Source organism: Geospiza fortis, unplaced genomic scaffold, assembly GCF_000277835.1.
Source record: "Geospiza fortis unplaced genomic scaffold, GeoFor_1.0 scaffold40, whole genome shotgun sequence".
Lineage (NCBI taxonomy): Eukaryota > Metazoa > Chordata > Aves > Passeriformes > Thraupidae > Geospiza > Geospiza fortis.
This window is the reverse complement of record NW_005054297.1, coordinates 4,831,053-4,848,973: the sequence shown is the minus strand read 5'-3', so window position 1 is coordinate 4,848,973 and position 17,921 is coordinate 4,831,053. Positions and strand designations below refer to the sequence as shown.

Genomic DNA, 17,921 nt, shown 5'->3' with positions numbered 1-17,921 from the left:
GGGGGGCGCGCTGCTGGGCCCGCGCCCCCGCGCCACGCTTTGTTTGTGGTGCTTCGCCTTCATATTTGTGTTCGCTCTTCCCACTCCTTCCCCCCCACCCCCGCCCCCTTTGTATTTGTGTAATTATTCTTTGGCTTGAAGGGTCTGGCAAACGTGGGCCTAGAGGTGAGCACGAGGTTTGTGCAGCCCGTGTTGTTAGTGCCTGCACTGGTGGGAGCGTTGTTCCTTTGTTAACGTCTTTCACCCAGTCACCCTCGGCCGTGTGCTTGGCTTGAAGTAAGAATCGATGGTGAGGTGGGTTTTGAGGTAGGGGGCAAGGGAGTGTTTATTTTTTTCTTAGTTTTGCGAAGGTTGAAGTTTTAGGGCCGTGCTGCACACGCTTCAGCATATTTTTGTTGAGATTAATGTAATAGCAGGAACACAGACAACGCGCTGGTGCTGTCCTTAAATTCAGCGTTGCTTTAGAGCTTTCTTTATACATAACGTTTTCTTCTCTAGTTGCGCAGGAGGGGGAGGAAAGGTGGGCAGCTCTTGAAAGTAAATTTCCGAAGTTTCAAGGAGTACAGAGAAATGCAGTGTTTATTTGGCCTTCTTTATGGAGCACAGGAGGCTTCCGTGAATTAAACAATTGCTTAAGTCCATCAGCGTTGTTTTGGACTATTTATCTAAGAAAAATCCTTCCGTTCTCAAAGGTTACGATAACTCTTAAGTCTAACGTAGGAGTTAGTATTCACTGACATACAGCCTTTGCAAAGCTTGCCTTTTTAAGGTGAGCTTGTACAGCTTCAGTTTTTAGCCCCTAGAGTTTGATTCATTTTTCTCAGCTAAACAAAACAAGCGTTTATTATTCAACTCTTACTTCTGTCTGTAGGATCATCATACGTTTTTTAAAATATATTGAGCTATTTGTGTTATTTAATGCATTTTTGTAGGATTTTCCAGAGATTAAAATAGTTCCTCTGAGTGTACAGAAATGTTGTACATACACAGTTTTTCTGTACATAGAGGCTTTTGTAAAATTATCAAGTGGTTATGTCAAAACGGGGCATTATTTAAATGTGGTTGTTCCAGCTGGTTGTAAAGATAATCATAGGTCAGTATTTCCTTGTTTGTGTGGTGGTGGGGTTTGTAGTTTTGGTATGGCTTTGTCATTATTTTTACTTATCATGAAAGTTATTCTGCACTCTTAGTCCTTCCATTTTGTACATACTGCAGTGAGTTCCCACCGGTGGTTAAACTAGAAGACATTGACTTTTATGGCACCTGAAAACTGTGGAAATGTTGGTCTTGTGCCCCTTCTTTGTTCCCTCCTCTGCTGGTAAAAGCATTAAATGGTATAGGACTGAGAAAAAACTCACTGTAAGCATAATTACTGAGCGTGACTTTTTCTCAGATGACCTCCAATCTTAATTCAGGTAGCACGAGTCATACTAATGTTACATGGTTGGTTTATTTTAGAGTAGTTTGGTTTTGCAGCTTATGCAAGGCCGTAAGGAGGATGTGTGGAGTCGTGTTAAAAGCGTGTGTGTACCTGTCTTCCTGTGTGCTGAGAGAGCCTTTCTGCAGTTTAGATGGTTGTGGAGCTGGATTAAGCTGGATGAGCTCCTTGCATGGTTACCACTTCACATCCAGAGCTTGCATCCAAACTGGACTACCTGACAAAATATGGAAGTTACTTCAAGTGAACCTGTATTTTTCAGTTCCTTGTTGATGGAGGCCTCTGTTAGTAGCTCTACATGGCAGCAGTGCCACATGAGCTCTACTTGGCCAACATGTTTGTAATTGTTGGTGTAACCTTAAACATCTGCATGACATCTGTTTTCTTCTAGACGTGAAGTATTGTCTGTGAAGTAAAAAACATTTTGGAAATATAGAAATTGTATGGAAGGTTTTACAGTGTTTTGTGTGAATTCCATACATACTATTTTAAAATATGTTAATTGTTTTTCAAATATATTTGAGTTGTGTAACATCAGAGTTAGTGATCTAGTGGGATGTATAATTCAAACTAATTGAATTTGGTTGACTTCTCTATAGAACAGAAATTCCTTTAGCTGTACTGCCTTTTTTGCATCAAATATTGCTATTGTTTAGTAATGGGGAAGAATATTAATGATCTCCTAGATGGGCTTAAACTTGGGATGATCAGTGGTTTACCTTGAGTCCTTTGATTCCTTTTTATATGATTTCTAATGAAAAAAAGCATGCTTATTTAGTGGTTGCTATAGTGCTTGTGTTCATCTGTGTGTTTATATACGTTATATGTGTGTGAATGTCGGGAAGTGAAAGCAAATAGCAGACCAGACTTTTGCTCTTAGAAGCAGAGCAAAAAATCCCAGCCCCCTTCTGATCATGAAGGCTGTTACAGGTTTCAGGTGTAAGACAAATGTGATTAAATTATTACTCTAGTGTAAATTTTTGGTTTTGAGTTCTGTTTTCTCTTTGCAATAATGAAAAAGCAGCTAAAATATGACAGTTTATAAGTAAAGAACTGCCAAGCCACATTTTTAGAAAGTTAAGGAAATTAATATGGCAGCATAACTGTCATTGCTCTTTTTACTTGTGGACCAAGGGAGTGTGTCTGCTAAGCTTCAGTAATAATGGAAGACTGGTAAACAGTTTCAGGGAAAGAAAGTGCTGCTATATAATTGTGTTAGAGAGTAAGTTTGAAGGCATGTTGTATGTTGTGTTGTTTCTGTGGTAGGATCTGGTTGCCCCACTTCTCTTCTGCTTTTTGAAAAAAGAGTGAACTCCTTTTATTAACACATAAATAGTTTTTATTTCTGAAATGTACATAGAGCTTGGTATGTTTCCCTTCTGTTTGTACAGTATAAAAGCTGTAAGAGTTCAGTGAAGAAAGTGAGAAATGGAGGATTAATGGCACTTTCCATGATGGACTGTATTTGTAGTCCATTTAATTTACTTTTTGTTCATGAGATATTTTTGCTTGTTTTAAGCCCACACAAGTAGCTAGCAGCACAGAAAATAAGTGCTACAAGGGAGTGTTTAGGAGGCCGGATCAGAGATCCTGATCCAAGTTAAAATTAATGTGGGTTGGAAGGTTGGTTCTTCACAAGGCTGGTGAAATGCTTGTGCTGACACCTGGGAAGGGTAGGCAGCAGTGGGGATCTGTTCATTATAGCACTAGGGCTGCTTCATAGGGGCTGAAGTATGGGTAGGTACACTTGATGGTCTGTAATGCAGAAGCTGCTGACATGATACTGTTTAAGTAAATGGTTGTGGAATAGATTTTGTTGGTGTCGTTTATTTACACTTTAACTGGATGCCAGTGAAGGATACAAATCCTTCAGAAACATACATATGCAAAAGAATACTGTAAAAAACCAAACCAAACCTGCACATTAGTAGTGTGACTTATTCTGCCTTTAGGGAAGTGTGTTGTTGCATTTTACCCTGGCTTTACCATTCTTTAATTGCTTTTATACCTTTATTTCTTTTTCCTACCAATGATGTTACTGTCTGACCATGCACTTGTATGTCCTGGTACCTCTAGCTGTGTAGAAGGTGAACAGCTCATCAGCCAAGCCCAGAGCTTTGTTGCTGTTTGATAAATGTTCTTAGACTCCTAGGCCTTTCTAAGAGCATAATGGAGCCTAGTTCCTGGGGGTAACTTCCTTATGGAGAATATGAACCTATTGGGTTCTGCAGTATCTGCCTGGCATTTTACAGCTTGTACAATAATTGACTGTGTTAGAAGTAATGATAAAGCTAGAGTACTGAGGAGAAAAAAAAGGCTGCACACATTACATTGATTTATACAAGAAGAGTAGTGGTGGTTGTTTCCAAAGCACAGCGCATTTAAATTAAAATTTATAGAATCAGTGCTAATATAATCCTGATTACTGCATCTTCTCTATGGGTCAGAATTTGGTATTATTTCAGTAGTTACATTTGAGTGCCAAATGCATGTTTAGAACAAAAAAGCTGTGGAGAGGAGTGTTGGCAAGAGCTTTCTTTGGATATGGTCTCTAGACCTGCCTGAGTATTGTTGAAGGAGACGAGGTTTTGGTTTTTTGCTTAATATATCCTAGGAATGTCTTTGTGTGTATTTACTATAAAGCTGGTGTTGACTTAGTTTGTTTTGCCTTTTTGATGGGATTTCAGTTAATGTACAAAAAGAGTCAAAGCTGAGGATATCTTCAGTTTTGCAGGCAAAGATGCCATTAATCTGTTTAACTTGATCTAGTTTAAAATGAAATTGATTGTTTTTGTAAAGCAGGGCTTGTTTCAAAGTCCTGAATTGGGAATTTTTAATAAAAAGTTGTAGGTTTTGGGTCAAACTAAGGATTCTTTTATAAGTGTGTTTGTAGGAAGAGTGGGATTATGTGCAGGAACAAGTACATGGACTTGCAGAGTCAGAAACTCTCAAAAAGACTGAGGTCAGAGTTTGAGAATATTGTTTTTCTTTTGCACATGAGTGAATTTTTCTACTTAATATTTGGAACAAATGCAAATACATAAGTGCTGTTCAGGCGTGTGGTAGGAGGTGCTACTGGAGAAGATGCTGTGCAGCCTGATAGTGTTTGGTTAACAGTTGAACTCCATGATCTTAAGGGTCATTTCCAACCTAGATTATTCTGATTCTGTGAACTGTAGTAGCTGGTTTTAAGTCTTAAGTTCCAGACTCAACAGCCAAAGTTGATGAAGTCAGAATTTTGTGTAAGACTTGAAACAAAAATAAAGCTACAGAGTAATTGTGGAATAATGAAATCAAACTTTGCTTCCATGGCTTATTATCTTGAGTTAGTTTTTTGGGATGGGTATAATTCCTTTGGTAGGTAGGCAGAAACACTAGTGTCCTCTTATTTTTCTGCAGCAGCAAAGTAAGGATGGGGAGAGGTGAGATATCTACACTGCACAGCTGATTCTTTATAATCATTAGATGAATAGAGTTAAAACATTCATTTCTCCATGTGATAGCTTTATTCAGTCTTGCCTGTAATGAGAGGAGCTGTTGTTGTGTTTAGGTACAGTAAGTGTGGTAGCTATGTCTATCTAATGTATATAATCCTATATACTGCTGTTACTCCTTGGTGCTTATCCTTCCAGGTAGCTGCCTACAAGACTTGAAAGATTTGGGTTGGGCACCTTTAGGGTTGCTTTGTATTAAAATTCCTCCTCTGCATTTATATATTCAAGTGTCTCATTTTCTCCTGTATCTCTTAACCCATTTTAGGAAAGATCGGGACCGGGACAGGGACCGAGATGACCGTTCCAAGGATCGGGACAGGGACCGTGACAGAGATAGAGATCGTGACAGAGAGAGGGACAAGGAGAAAGATCTGCGACCTACATCCAACTCCACTTACTATGCATCTGCTGGGTTACCAGCTATAAAACCAGCAATGATTCCACACAGTATTAACCCTTTCACAAATCTACCACATACCCCACGATATTATGATATTCTGAAAAAAAGGCTGCAACTTCCTGTCTGGGAATATAAGGAAAGATTTACGGATATTTTGGTTAGGCATCAGTCATTTGTGCTGGTTGGAGAGACTGGGTCTGGTAAAACAACACAGGTGAGTTCATATCTGTGTGATACTGCATTTTTTTAAAGGTCATGGTTGTGTGTGAGAAATAAATTGTGTAAGAATACTTCACAAACTCTGAGCAAAACTAATGTGATGAGTGTTAGATTTGCTTAATGAGTGCAAAAGGTGAGGAGAATTTTACAGCTTCTTCCACTTCAAAAATCCAGTACTGTTTCCAGGCCCCTGCTTCCATGGAGCTTTATAATTGGTAGGTTTCTGTTAGAGGAAGATAGAGCTTTAATGGTGGGACAGAAGTGTACTAATCCACAAACTGAAGTGGTGGTTCCAAATAATTTATTTAGCTGTCTGTGTAGATGGCAGCTACAAAGTATGAACTTGTTCATGTTTTATGAAACTTACTGCTACAGATAAAAGGAATTGAAATGTCAGATACGGTTCTGACATCTGATTAGCTTTTAGTGTTACTCAAACTTGAAAGGTATAGTCTTGTGTTTCTTTGCTGCTGAAACCCCTCAGAGGTTGTAGAGCTTTTTAGTGCTGCAGTTAAAAATCACTGGCTTTTTTTGGGTAGACTGATGGCTTTAAAAGTCTTCCTCAGCACCAAAAGCAGTGATAACAGATGTGCAGAGCCTCCTTAAGCCTTAAGAAAAATTTTGAGGACCAGTAAACAGGGAATATCAAGGAATATACATAGGAACACCTGGGTATTTATAGCAGGGCAGACTTGTTCAAAACGTTATCCTCTAGTTTGCTGTTTAAAGTCTGTGTTGAAAACTAATGTAAAAGAGTTTTTTGTTCCGTAATCTGATAAAATCCTTTCATCTAGGCAGAAAATAAAAGCAGAAGAATATTTTAGTCTTTTTAAAATGGATTTTAGCTAGCTTTAAGTCATACAGGCAGTAAAATTTTGGTCATACAATTTTGGATGTTGAGAAAATGTGAAGGACATAGTATATTTAATATCTTTTATAGCTGTGCCTGAAATATCTAAAGTTACAGGACCTTGCTGCACATTCTGGGAACCAGTGTTATGTTAGCAGGTAGTGTCATACATTATCTGGTTTTTTTTTAACTGTATAAGCTAAGACCAGGGCTGTATAGAATTCTTCAGTAAGGTTTGATCCTGTAGTTATTTGTAAGATGCAGTAGCCTGAATATTATGTTAAAAAATGGTACTTATATTTATGAAAACAAGATTACTTCTTGTGTGATCTGAAAATTTTAAGATCTAAAGGTTGTATCAGTGTCATTCCTCGGGCATAAAGCTTTTCCTGCATTATCTGACTACTTTAACCCTTACTTTCTGAAAGGGTTTAAGTAATGTTACATATCTTTCCTAAAAATGGGATTTCAGCTACCAGAAGCATGTCAGCTGTCTTGGAAACTTCCCTCCTTCCTCTGAATTTGCTCTGTGAAATTGCAGACACATTTTTAAACAATTGACAGTGTCTCTCTAGGGACATACTGCTAAAAATTGTCCTGCTGCAACCTAATGAAAACTTCATTTTGCATATGGTAGTGTCACCTCATTTTTGTGGTCAATTGCTGTATTAAAACCTGTTTGGGCATGATTGTTTTTCTTAAATTCATCAATCTGAGCAAGATTAATACTTTTCTGCAGTTAAGAAATCCTTTAATGCTCAAACTACAGGTGTACATAAGCTGTTAATGTCAACTTTATACAAATAAAAGCAAGCAGTATTTGAAAAATATTATTTCCAAAATTAATATCTTCTTTCATTGTGATAGTAGAAGGCTCTACAGATATGTTTTTGATAGTGAGCTGCTGCCTTTCAAGTCCCTTCTCTGATTTTCTGCACCTCTCCTATTCAGACAGGTTGAGAGAGTTGGAATTGTTCAGCCTGGAGAAGGCTCCAGGGAGGCCTCATTGTGGCCTTTCAGTACCTAAAGAGAAATTAAAAAGACATGGAGAGTGACTTTTTACATGGGCAGATAGGGATAGGTCAAGGAGAAATTACTTTTAAACTGAGAGGGGAGATTTCGATTAGGTGTTAGGAAATTTTTCAGTGTCAGAGTAGTAGAATGCTAGAACGGGTTTCTGGAGAATTTGGGGAGTGCCTCATCCCTGCAAGTGTTTAAGGCCAGTTTGGATGGGGCTTGTAGCAGGCTGGTCTGGTGGGTGGCATCCTTGGCCATTGCATGATAGTTGAAACCAGATGATCTTTAAGATCCCTTCCACCTAAACCATTTTGTGATTCTATGATTCATGTGCATGTTTTCCCATTAGTGTTGTAGAGCACCCAGGCTTGGAAATGCTTGGCTCAGACAATGGAAAAAGAAGTGAGAAACTTTTCTCACTTGTTTTACATATACTTAAACCCCAAAGTACTGAAGAAGTATATTGGAAGCCAAGGCATTAATTTTCAGTTCTTTAGTGTTTGCAGTACTTTGATTGGTAATTTAAACTTAACCTTCGAAGTTAAGTGGTTTTTCTAAATGTGCTGGAAACAGGCTCGGTGGTGGAATGGGTGTGCCAGATTTCTCTTAGGAAGGGATAATTACTTACTGTAATTGCAGCATTCACTCTCTTTTAAATCTGGGATCATATGTGGTTCTGGTATAATTTCACTCTGGTGAAGAGAATGGTAGAGTGGCATCTCCTTTGTGTATTGGTGTAACATAAGTGATGCCACTTCTTTAGCAGGGCTTTTTGGCAAAGTCCAGAAAAAAGGTGATATGGAATATACCTTAATTCTTGTCCTTTAGTGTGCAGGAGAACTGATACAGGTTCTCAAATATTGAAAATTCAGAGAATTCTACCATGTAACTTTTAACTGAGGAAGTTTTCAAGATATTGGAGAGGCTCAAAAAAGCCGGAAAGAGCAGTGCTCTTCTGTCTCTTGCTGTGCATTCCTTAGAATGATGAGGTTCCTTTGACTTTGAAGTAGTGTCTAACAATCCTTAGTCCATTCATCCTTGATCTTAGAGGCCACTGTATGTGTAGTCACTACCTCCTCATGTTTATGGAAGTCATATTTGAAAATCTCTTACTTGAGAAAGTCCTTGAGGTGAAATGGCGCTAAAGCCATTCCTCCTGCTTTTGATACTGATATAATGACCTTTTTTGTAAGGAACGTCAGGGGTTTTGATGATGGTATAGGGTGGGTTTTTTTCTGTCAGTGAGATTAACTTTAGCCTAGGTTTCATAATAACCAAATGAGAGTATATTCCCAGATATGAGTGAAGTAAAAAATGCAGTGTGGCACAGTCCTTTTTCCCAGTATTTGTATGTCTTTGAAAGCTGGACAGGAAAAGTCTTTGGGTGCTTGTCTGTATCAGCTTAGCACGGGGAAGTCTGTGGAGCCCTTTTCTTTCATTTGACACCACTGCTGAAGGTTTTGTTGCTTACTGGAAAATCACTTTTAAATTGGTTTTATTTCATGCTGCAGTGGCCTGGCAGATCTGCTGGTTCAAAATTTATTTCAGGACTTGCTCTGTTTTAAGTCAAAAAGCTTCACCTAATATACTTACATATACTAATATACTTAGTTGAGCTGTTACTAGTGTCTTGGGAAGCTGGGGAGGAATGTATATGTTACAGGATAGGTTTCATGTTGCTGCTGTTAGTGTTCAAGAACTGCTATTCTAGTTTTGAATAGGATTTTCAGAAATTTGAGTTCTTCACAGCAGTCTAGTAGGCTCCTGTCATATTTTGATTTTGTTTGCTTTATTCCTGTATTTATAGTGGAAGTATATTCTTCACTAAAAATGCTTTAGACTACACTGATCTGCTTCTGGTTATGTCTTACTGTTGACTTACGTCCATTTTGCTATGAAAATATAATAATGAGGAGCTGACATTTTCCTGGTTTAAATTATACTGCTTTCTCTCTTATTCCGCATTGGAATTCCATGTATAAAGGGTATGTTTTCTTTTCCTCTTTGTGCTTTTAAGAATACTTGGAAAGTAATTACTAAGAACAAGTGGGTTTTTTTGGTCTGTAGGCTTGGAACTAGTTCGGCCTGGAGATGTCTCCTCATAAAGTGTCAAACTGAGAACATGTTGACAATAATCTCCCTCAAACTGTTACTGACTATAGGAATTCTGAATAAATCTTATTTTGGATGATTCTTACTGTTTCCAGATTCCTAATAGGAGCAGAAAAGTACAGACTGGCAAATAAAAGTAGTGCTAACACAGGAAGGAAAGCATAGGGTTTTATATCTGGTTGATGAAATTTCCAAAGAATAATAATAAACCTAATTATCTGTTCATTTTATTTATTGCACTTCTTGGCTAAGACAGTTCTTTATTACTGAAACAATTGTTTTTGCTTAAACATATTAATAAGCATTACTTTTTCAAGACACAAAATACATTTTGCTTACTGTAGAACTTTAATTGTGCTACTGATCTCAAATCTTGTATGTGGTAGGGCTAATTTTGGTTGCTCTGGAGCATGTTACCTGTAAAAGGTATTGATCTAACATGGGTAAAATGTACCTTGAACCTATGTATTTCCTTGATAACTTCACAGATAGTTATGTACATACAACAAGAGTATGCCTTATTTAGTGGCACTGAATCCAAGTAACTAGTCTATTTCTAGTCTAGTCTCTCCTGCTTTGGCTGTTTCTGTGTGTGCAGTTGATGTCTCCGTGGAATTCTAACTGACTTTGAATTCAATAGAAAGGTTACAGATTCTGTGTGACCATTTGAAGTGTGTTGATCACTGAGTTTGTTCCTGCCAGATCCCTCAATGGTGTGTTGACTACATGCGCTCGTTGCCTGGCCCGAAGAGGGGAGTGGCGTGTACCCAGCCGCGGGGGGCGCCCGCCATGAGCGTGGCACAGCGCGTGGCTGATGAGATGGACGTCATGCTGGGCCAGGAGGTTGGCTACTCCATTCGCTTTGAGGATTGCAGTAGCGCTAAAACCATCCTGAAGTAAGTGTGACAGCTGTCAGGTAAAGGTGTAACAGCATTCTTGGAGGTGGGGGAACCACAGGGTAATGAAGGATGAGAGCAAAGTTATGAAAGGAGTAATAAGGGAGTGACTCTGGGGATTGGTGCTTTGTGTCTGAGTGGGGAAGAGACATGGGAGCTGTAGCACAAGCTGAGGGAAATGAGAGGTATGAGGCATGAATAGAGTTGGAAATGATTCATTCCTCCTAAAGAAGGCACTGCACCCGATAGAAATTAATTTTAAATGATCCATAAAGAAGGAGGTGATCTGAATAAATATTTTATTATTAAGGTGCTATTCATAGTAAAGCCCTTCAACGTACAGTTTCTTTGTTGTAAATTCAGCTGGTGGTTTATGTGTGGTGTCTTCTTCTCAGGGTGACACTCAGGTGTCTTCTACTCTAGTTCTGGTGAAATTCAGTAGCTTATTTCAGTAAAGAGAACTTCCTGAAGATGCAGAACTGGCTTATACCTGGCTCTGAGACACATAGTCAGGAGTGTTTTACTTTCAGCTGCTATAGATTCCTGTGCTGCCAGGAAACAGGTGCATTTAATACATCATTTGTAGATTACATTCAGAATGCTCTGTTAAAAACATCACAGTGTGGTTCAAGGATCAATGTTTTTCTATCAAGAGATGACTTCTCTTTGGTCGTACAAGTAGTTGAAGGACTGGGCATAAAGATAATATGGAAAAAAATGTAACAGTACCAGAAAAGCAAGAAGTGAACAGGTGATCTGCAGACAGAAAAGGAGAACAATTGCAGAAACAATATATCTTGGATTTTAGATGGTGTTTTCCCCTTTCTTTTCCTGTTTCTTGAGCTCAGGTGTGGATGTCTGCCAGTAATACTCTACAAACTATTGTAAATGTTACTAAACCTTGTTTCCCCTCCCCTTTTTTTTTTTAAGGTTTCCCCCCATAATCCCAGATTCCACTAACACTCTATTTCTATGTGAAAACTTAAAATGGGCATGTTACAGTGTTGGAAGTAGTTTGCTGGTGTTTAAAAAGTACATTTAAAAAGTTGATTAAAAGCTTAGTTCAGGCAACCTAGTAAATATGGAAGAGGATTCTGCATCCAACCTAATAAGCAGAGTGTGAGTCAGAATGGTTTCTGTTTGTTCAGGTATATGACTGATGGTATGTTGCTTCGTGAAGCAATGAACGATCCTTTGCTGGAGCGCTATGGTGTTATAATTCTTGATGAGGCCCATGAGAGAACACTGGCTACGGATATCTTGATGGGAGTTTTGAAGGAAGTTGTAAGACAAAGATCTGATCTGAAGGTCAGTAATGATGGAGTCCAACAGCATCTCTGTTCTAGTTGCAGTCATACTGGATAAAGTATCTGTGTGCTTACCATTAGCTGATTTTTATAATTGTTTTTTGATCTGTGATAATGTATATTAGAAGGTTAACCCTAGGAAATTCTGAACCTGTTTTGTATTGAGGAAGCTCCTAGAAACAATACAATTGTACCTTAACCTTATGTATTTGACTTGGAATTTTTTTGAGTCTTTATAACAAGGGTGCTGTATTCAGGTAATAAAAGCATTCTTATGTCACAGTCAGCAATTTGCTTTCTTAAATTTACATGTTGCATGCATAACATGTCACAAGTTCTAAATGTTGAGTAACTTTTTGTCCTCCAACTCTACAGGTTATAGTTATGAGTGCTACTTTAGATGCCGGCAAGTTTCAGATCTATTTTGATAACTGTCCTCTTCTAACTATCCCGGGTCGCACCCATCCTGTGGAGATATTCTATACTCCAGAACCCGAAAGGGACTACCTTGAGGCTGCCATTCGAACAGTGATACAAATCCACATGTGTGAAGAAGAAGAAGGAGATCTCTTACTCTTTCTTACTGGACAAGAGGTATTTTCTTCTGTTTACTGTTCATTGTTCCATACAGAAACTGCTTCAAGTGACTTTTGTAGACCAAAACAGTTTCCTTTTCTAGTTTATTGTTTGGATAACCTGAGGTTTGCCTGCCATACACTTTAGGTCCTTTGACATTGTACATATCTGTAATGTAAATGGTATGCAAGGCGTTTCTAAAATCAAAATGCTCATCAACTCAAGTACTTCAAAAACAGAAACCCAGAGAATGAACCCTAGGTTTGTCCTGATGGAAACTCCAAAGATAGGGGTACCTGAGAGCGTCCTTGGTTTTTAGTGAAAAGATAATTCTGTTCACATCTGTACATGTATTGTACAACTTATCTGAAAAATAACCATTTGGTTCTGCTGCTTAGCTATCAGTAGTAGCTTTAATAAGAATGTTCAGGTTTTGGTTTTTTATCAATAACTTGGAATGTTAGCCTGGAGACTGTGTACCTTAAGTTCAGGGAGTTAGGTCTCAGAAATAGACTCCATGCCCTGCAAAGGAGATTGTATTCAAGCACTTAAGCTAAACTGCATCAGGAAATGGGGATTTTCTGAAAATTTTAAATACTTTACTTGAAATAACCTGGGGTGGTTTTTTTTAGTCCTGGTCTTTCTTTGAAGCTCTTTTTAGTGTCCATATTTGTAAACTGAGATGGAGAAGAGGTTAAAAACCTGTAGGCATTTTGAAAGTGTGCTGGACTCAGTCAACCTAAATGTGTTTTTAGTAGGGGAAGTGCTTTTTTTTTTATTTATTTTTTTACTCATTATTCTTTCAGTTAGTACTCTTGAAGAAATACTTTTCAAGGCATGTGGAATAACTCAGTGCCTTTCTTATAAGCAAACACAATCTTAACTATGCCAAGCGGGGATGTGGTATAAGTAACTTGTGATGCTGAAGGTACCCTGGTTTCTTGAGTAGAGTAGACTTTCTAGCCATAAAGATGTGTTGCCTCTTGCATGAATTGTAAGACATTTGACTAAAGTGTCTTCTGGCAGGTCAGCTCCCTTAAAAAACCAAAGCAATGACTGTCACTATAAAAGCAAATGCTCTGACTTTTACATGTCCTTCTTTGATTGGAGTATTGCTGTAAGTTAAAGTACGGGTAGGAAGAAATACTTTTCAGTGATAGTGGCTTTGAAACCTACCTGCTTGGTTTTAGTTTCAAGTTGTAGTTCAGACTAGCTGGGTACTTCAGTGTGTGAATTAGTGAAACAGCTGTTGCAGAAGGGTGAAAATTGGTGGCAAGAGAAAGGAACACTGCTGTCCTGCTGTTTCAGCAGATTTTATTTTTCTAGCAAGATGCTAGTTCAGGCTGGTCTTCAACCTTTCATAAAGCCCAAATGCGTGGCCTTCTGGTTTACGAATTATGTGCTTGCTGCATTACGTGCTATGTATTACTCTAAATAACTGTTAAAACAGTCACTGCAGGGCATGGGATGAGTGTCTTCCTTTGGCAAATGGCTCTAGACTCCAGACCTGCCAGTGCTACACATGTACTCTTTTCTTTTGTATGAACAGGTTATTTGATTTTCATGGGGTTGATTTGCAGGACATGATGTTTTATAAGCAAATTCTGAATAAAATGCTGCACACAGTACGTGCTCATAAGTGTATTTATATAATTGAGCATAAAAGCATCTGACACTGTATTACTGAATCACTTTAAAACATGCCTTGGTAAGCTGGCATCCTCTGCTCTGGGGTCTAGAGTTGTCCATGTGTCAGTTGATGGTACTACCCAGGGCACTGGAGCTGACTCTGCCCAGACTTAGTCTTAGTTTGGGTGGTCAGCATGAAATTCAAGTCTGGTTTAGCTTCTGTAGTGAAGCCGAGAAATACTTTAACCCTTTTGATTTAATGACATTTCGGGGCCCCTGTTGAGCATCATAATAGAGTCTCTTGTGTGTATCACTGTTGAATCTAAAGTGGTGTGACCTGCCGTACTCTCAAGAGGAGGAAACTGCTGTAGGTACCATTACCACTATGTCCTTCAGGTTCATTAGGCTTAGTAGCTAGGCTAAAATTGATCTATGCTAGGCAGAAATGCTTTGTAGTTCTTTTAGATTCTTCAGAACAGCATAGAGTGCAAGATTATTTGTTTTTCTTGTCAGAAAGGTGCATATACACAGCTAAATTAAATTATGGAAAAGGAACATGCTTTGGCTGAAATGGTGCAAATGTGACTTGTTAAGAGTTTAAGAGGCTGAAAATGAGGTGTAATTGCAGTGGCCTGTGGTAGAATGGGGTTCCTTATTGGCTACTGTCTTCTCATCCAAATGATTTTGAAGTAATTTCATATGGGAATTAAGATGGATAGCAGTTAATTAGTACAGATTAGTTAAGACATAGAGAAGATGATGAAACCTGGAGATAGCGAGGAAGATTGTGTTGTCATACCCTGAAAATTAAAAGAAGCTTAAATGTGTTTGGAAACTAAAGGAATCTTAATTGTATTAGCTTGCTACTGGATGATGATAAAATTGTTGTTAATGGTGTAGAAACGTGTTCAGTAAAAATTTTCCTTCTTGAATCCTGAAAGGAGCAAAAGTCTATGATTACATTGTATGAACTGCTATTAAGTCCCTTAATGACAAAAGAGAAAGTTTAAAAGCAAAATACATTAGGAATGAACATTTTGAAGCAGGACTTGTCCTACAAGCTTCGTAAGGAGGAAAGCTCATTTGTTGGTTTTTAAAACAAACAACCCCCCCGGTATATCAAGACCATTTCAGAACATATTGTTCATGTTCATTGCCAGTGTTCAAAAAAGGTATAACCTGGTATATTGGGTTTGCGTGGCCAAGCTTTGGTAGCAGGGTGGCTTCTTTGAGGAGCTGCTAGAAGCTTCATCCATGTCCAGCAGAGTCAATCCCTGGCAGCTCCAAAGATGGATGTGCTACTGATAAAGGCTGAGCCAATGGTGGTAATGTCTCTGTGATAGCATGTTTAAGAAGGAAAAAAACCCCAATCTGTGTTGAGCAGTTGTAATTGCAGCCAGAGAAGAGTAAGTTGAGAACATGTGAGAGGAACAGCTCTGCAGACGCCAAGGTCAGTGCAGAAGGAGGGGGAGGGGAGGAGGTGCTCTGGGCACCAGAGCTGGGATTTTCCTGGAGCTTTGTGGTGCAGCCTGTGGTGAAGCAGCTGTGCCCCTGCAGCCCATGGAGATCTATGATAAGGATGCAGAATCCACCTGCAGCTTATGGAAGATGCCCATACTGGAGCAGGTGGGTGCCTGACAGAGGGCTGTGACCATGTGAGGGCCTGTGGAGGGCAGAGCCCCCTCTGGAGCAGTCTGTCCTTGGTCAGTCACCCCGAGGAAGGGTGACCCATGCTGCAGCAGCTGGCAGAGATCTATACTCATGAGATGGGCTCATGTCAGAGAAGTTCATGGAGAACTGTCTCCCATGGGGGGATTTCATGTTGGAGCAGAAGGGCTCCTCTTCCTGAGAAGCAAGAGAAATACCTTGTGATGAACTGACCATAACCCCAATTCCCGTCTCCCTGTGCTGCAGGGTAGGAGGTAGAGCTGGGAAGGGGTGGGGGGGGGAAGGTGTTTTGAGAATTTTATTTTACTTCTCGTTATCATGCTCTGATTTCATTAGTAATAAATTCAGTTAATATCTCTAATCTGAGCCTGTCCTGCTTATGGTGGTATTTGATGAGTGACCTCTCTGTCTTTATCTCAGCTCATGAGCACTTACATTTTCTCTCCCCTGTCCAGCCTCAGAGGGGAGTGATAGAGAGGCTTGGGTGAGTGTCTGGCATCCAGCCAGCATCAACCCACTACACCTGGATAGCTGTAAGCTAGGTTGCCTGTCATCAGTCACAGGCAAAATTGGAAACTGAGAGGGATTTTGTTTCACAAGAGAAAAGCATAATTACCTTTCAGTCAACATGTCTTTCTTAGACAATAGGTGTTGTCAAACTTGTTCTCAGTCTTTGGGATTACAAGGTTGGTAGTCTAGTTGTGTAGATACAAATTTGTTAAGCTTGCAGATCTGAGAGGCAACTGGTTTATTTCCTACTGGAGTTCTCCTAAAACAGTATTAGATTTTACACTCCATTAAGATCAGTAATTCGAGAGTAGGTGTAACATAATTAAAGATGAAACTTGTGGGGTGGGAAAGACAGAGATAATGACACAGCCACAGTATAGATCTGTCTTACATGTTCTGGTAACATGGGCATTTACAAATGGCAGTTGTATTCTCTGTCACCCCTTTTTTATAAAGCCAAATGCATTGTTATACATTTATGAGAGAGTATCTAAGCTGCATCTGGAGATGTGAAGTACAGATCAGGAGTGTTCTTGATTGTTGATAAATACACCTAAAATTGTTGCTGTGAAGTTCAGTATTCTAGAAAAGCTTAAAATGATATTGGTAAAACTAGTGGTTTAGAAAAGAATTACAAAACATTTTTGATGTTTTTGATGAAAGGTTTGATAAATGAGAATTTATTTTAAAGGCACAATATTTTCATCACTGTGAGACTGGTTGAACTCTGTAATTGAAAGAAAACAGAGACTTTCTTATGTGCTAATTGAAGTAAAAATTGATTACTCTTGGTGTCAGTTGGTAGTGGTTGGGTGAGGTTAAGAGGAAGTCTGTGTCGTTGGGTGAGGTTAAGAGGAAGTCTGTATACTAAGAGTGAACACAAGTTGTCTTGTTCAGATTCAGATAGGAAGTATTTGGGGAGTTGGGCAGCATGAACTGAAAGAAGAGCAGTAATACTAATTTTGTTCAAATGCTAAAAGGAGGAATGTGTTTTGCTCATCCTGTGAGATTCTTTGGGTGTAGCAAATACAGGATCAGCTGAAGAAAGGGGTTCTGCAATAATGTTCCCAAGGACCATGTTTACAAAATCATTGAACTCTATTTTGCATGCCAGGTGCTCAAATTGTCCCATTGAATGTGCTTAAATGACATCACTATTCACCATCTTTTTGTAGAAAGGGTTTTTGTAAAGATGGGATACAGCTTTGACCTTATGATTGAATGGAGCCTGGCCAGCAGGTTCAGTGGCTGTTTGCGCAGCCCACTCTGGCCTGTGAGTTAGAGTGCGCGCTGGCGATGGAATCACTGGCTTGGGGTAACTCATGGGCCCTCATTCAGTAGCTGCTGTTTACTGTCAGTGTAATTCCACTGTACCTTCTCCATGGCAGCACTGGTGAGTCTAGCCCACAAACAGAAGGCAAGGATGGCTGGATTTGCAAGAGCAATGTAACTCAGTAACTTGAGGCCACAAATATTTTCAAAAGAGTGGGAAATACTGAGGGGACTGGGTTTGTTCAGCCTTAGGAAAAGAAGGCTCATCATGAGCCAGTATTTAAAGCATGGCTACAACATACATGGAGACTCCCTTTTTACACAGACCCACATGAGAAGATGAGGGTAATGGATAAAAGTTAATCCTGATGAGATTGTGGTTAGACACAAGAGGAAAATTTTTCACAGTGTGAATAATAAACCATTGGAATAAACTCTCAGGGGAAGTGGTGGGTTCCACAACATTGGACCTGTAGGATTCAGCTGGATAGGGTGTTGGGACGTCTTTCCTAGATTGTGTTTTTGATAAGACA

General features: G+C 39.2%; 1 protein-coding gene across 1 annotated transcript in view; it reads left to right on the top strand.

The window, feature by feature from the left end:
- The window catches only part of DHX15 (DEAH-box helicase 15), a 47,406-nt gene that overhangs the window by 2,983 nt on the left and 26,502 nt on the right, over positions 1 to 17,921 (top strand). Inside the window, exons 2-6 of the mRNA XM_031055479.1 lie at positions 249 to 276; positions 5,198 to 5,546; positions 10,233 to 10,426; positions 11,575 to 11,734; positions 12,109 to 12,327. Coding sequence (XP_030911339.1) covers positions 249 to 276; positions 5,198 to 5,546; positions 10,233 to 10,426; positions 11,575 to 11,734; positions 12,109 to 12,327 — 950 coding nt within the window. The remainder of the gene's footprint in view (positions 1 to 248; positions 277 to 5,197; positions 5,547 to 10,232; positions 10,427 to 11,574; positions 11,735 to 12,108; positions 12,328 to 17,921) is intronic.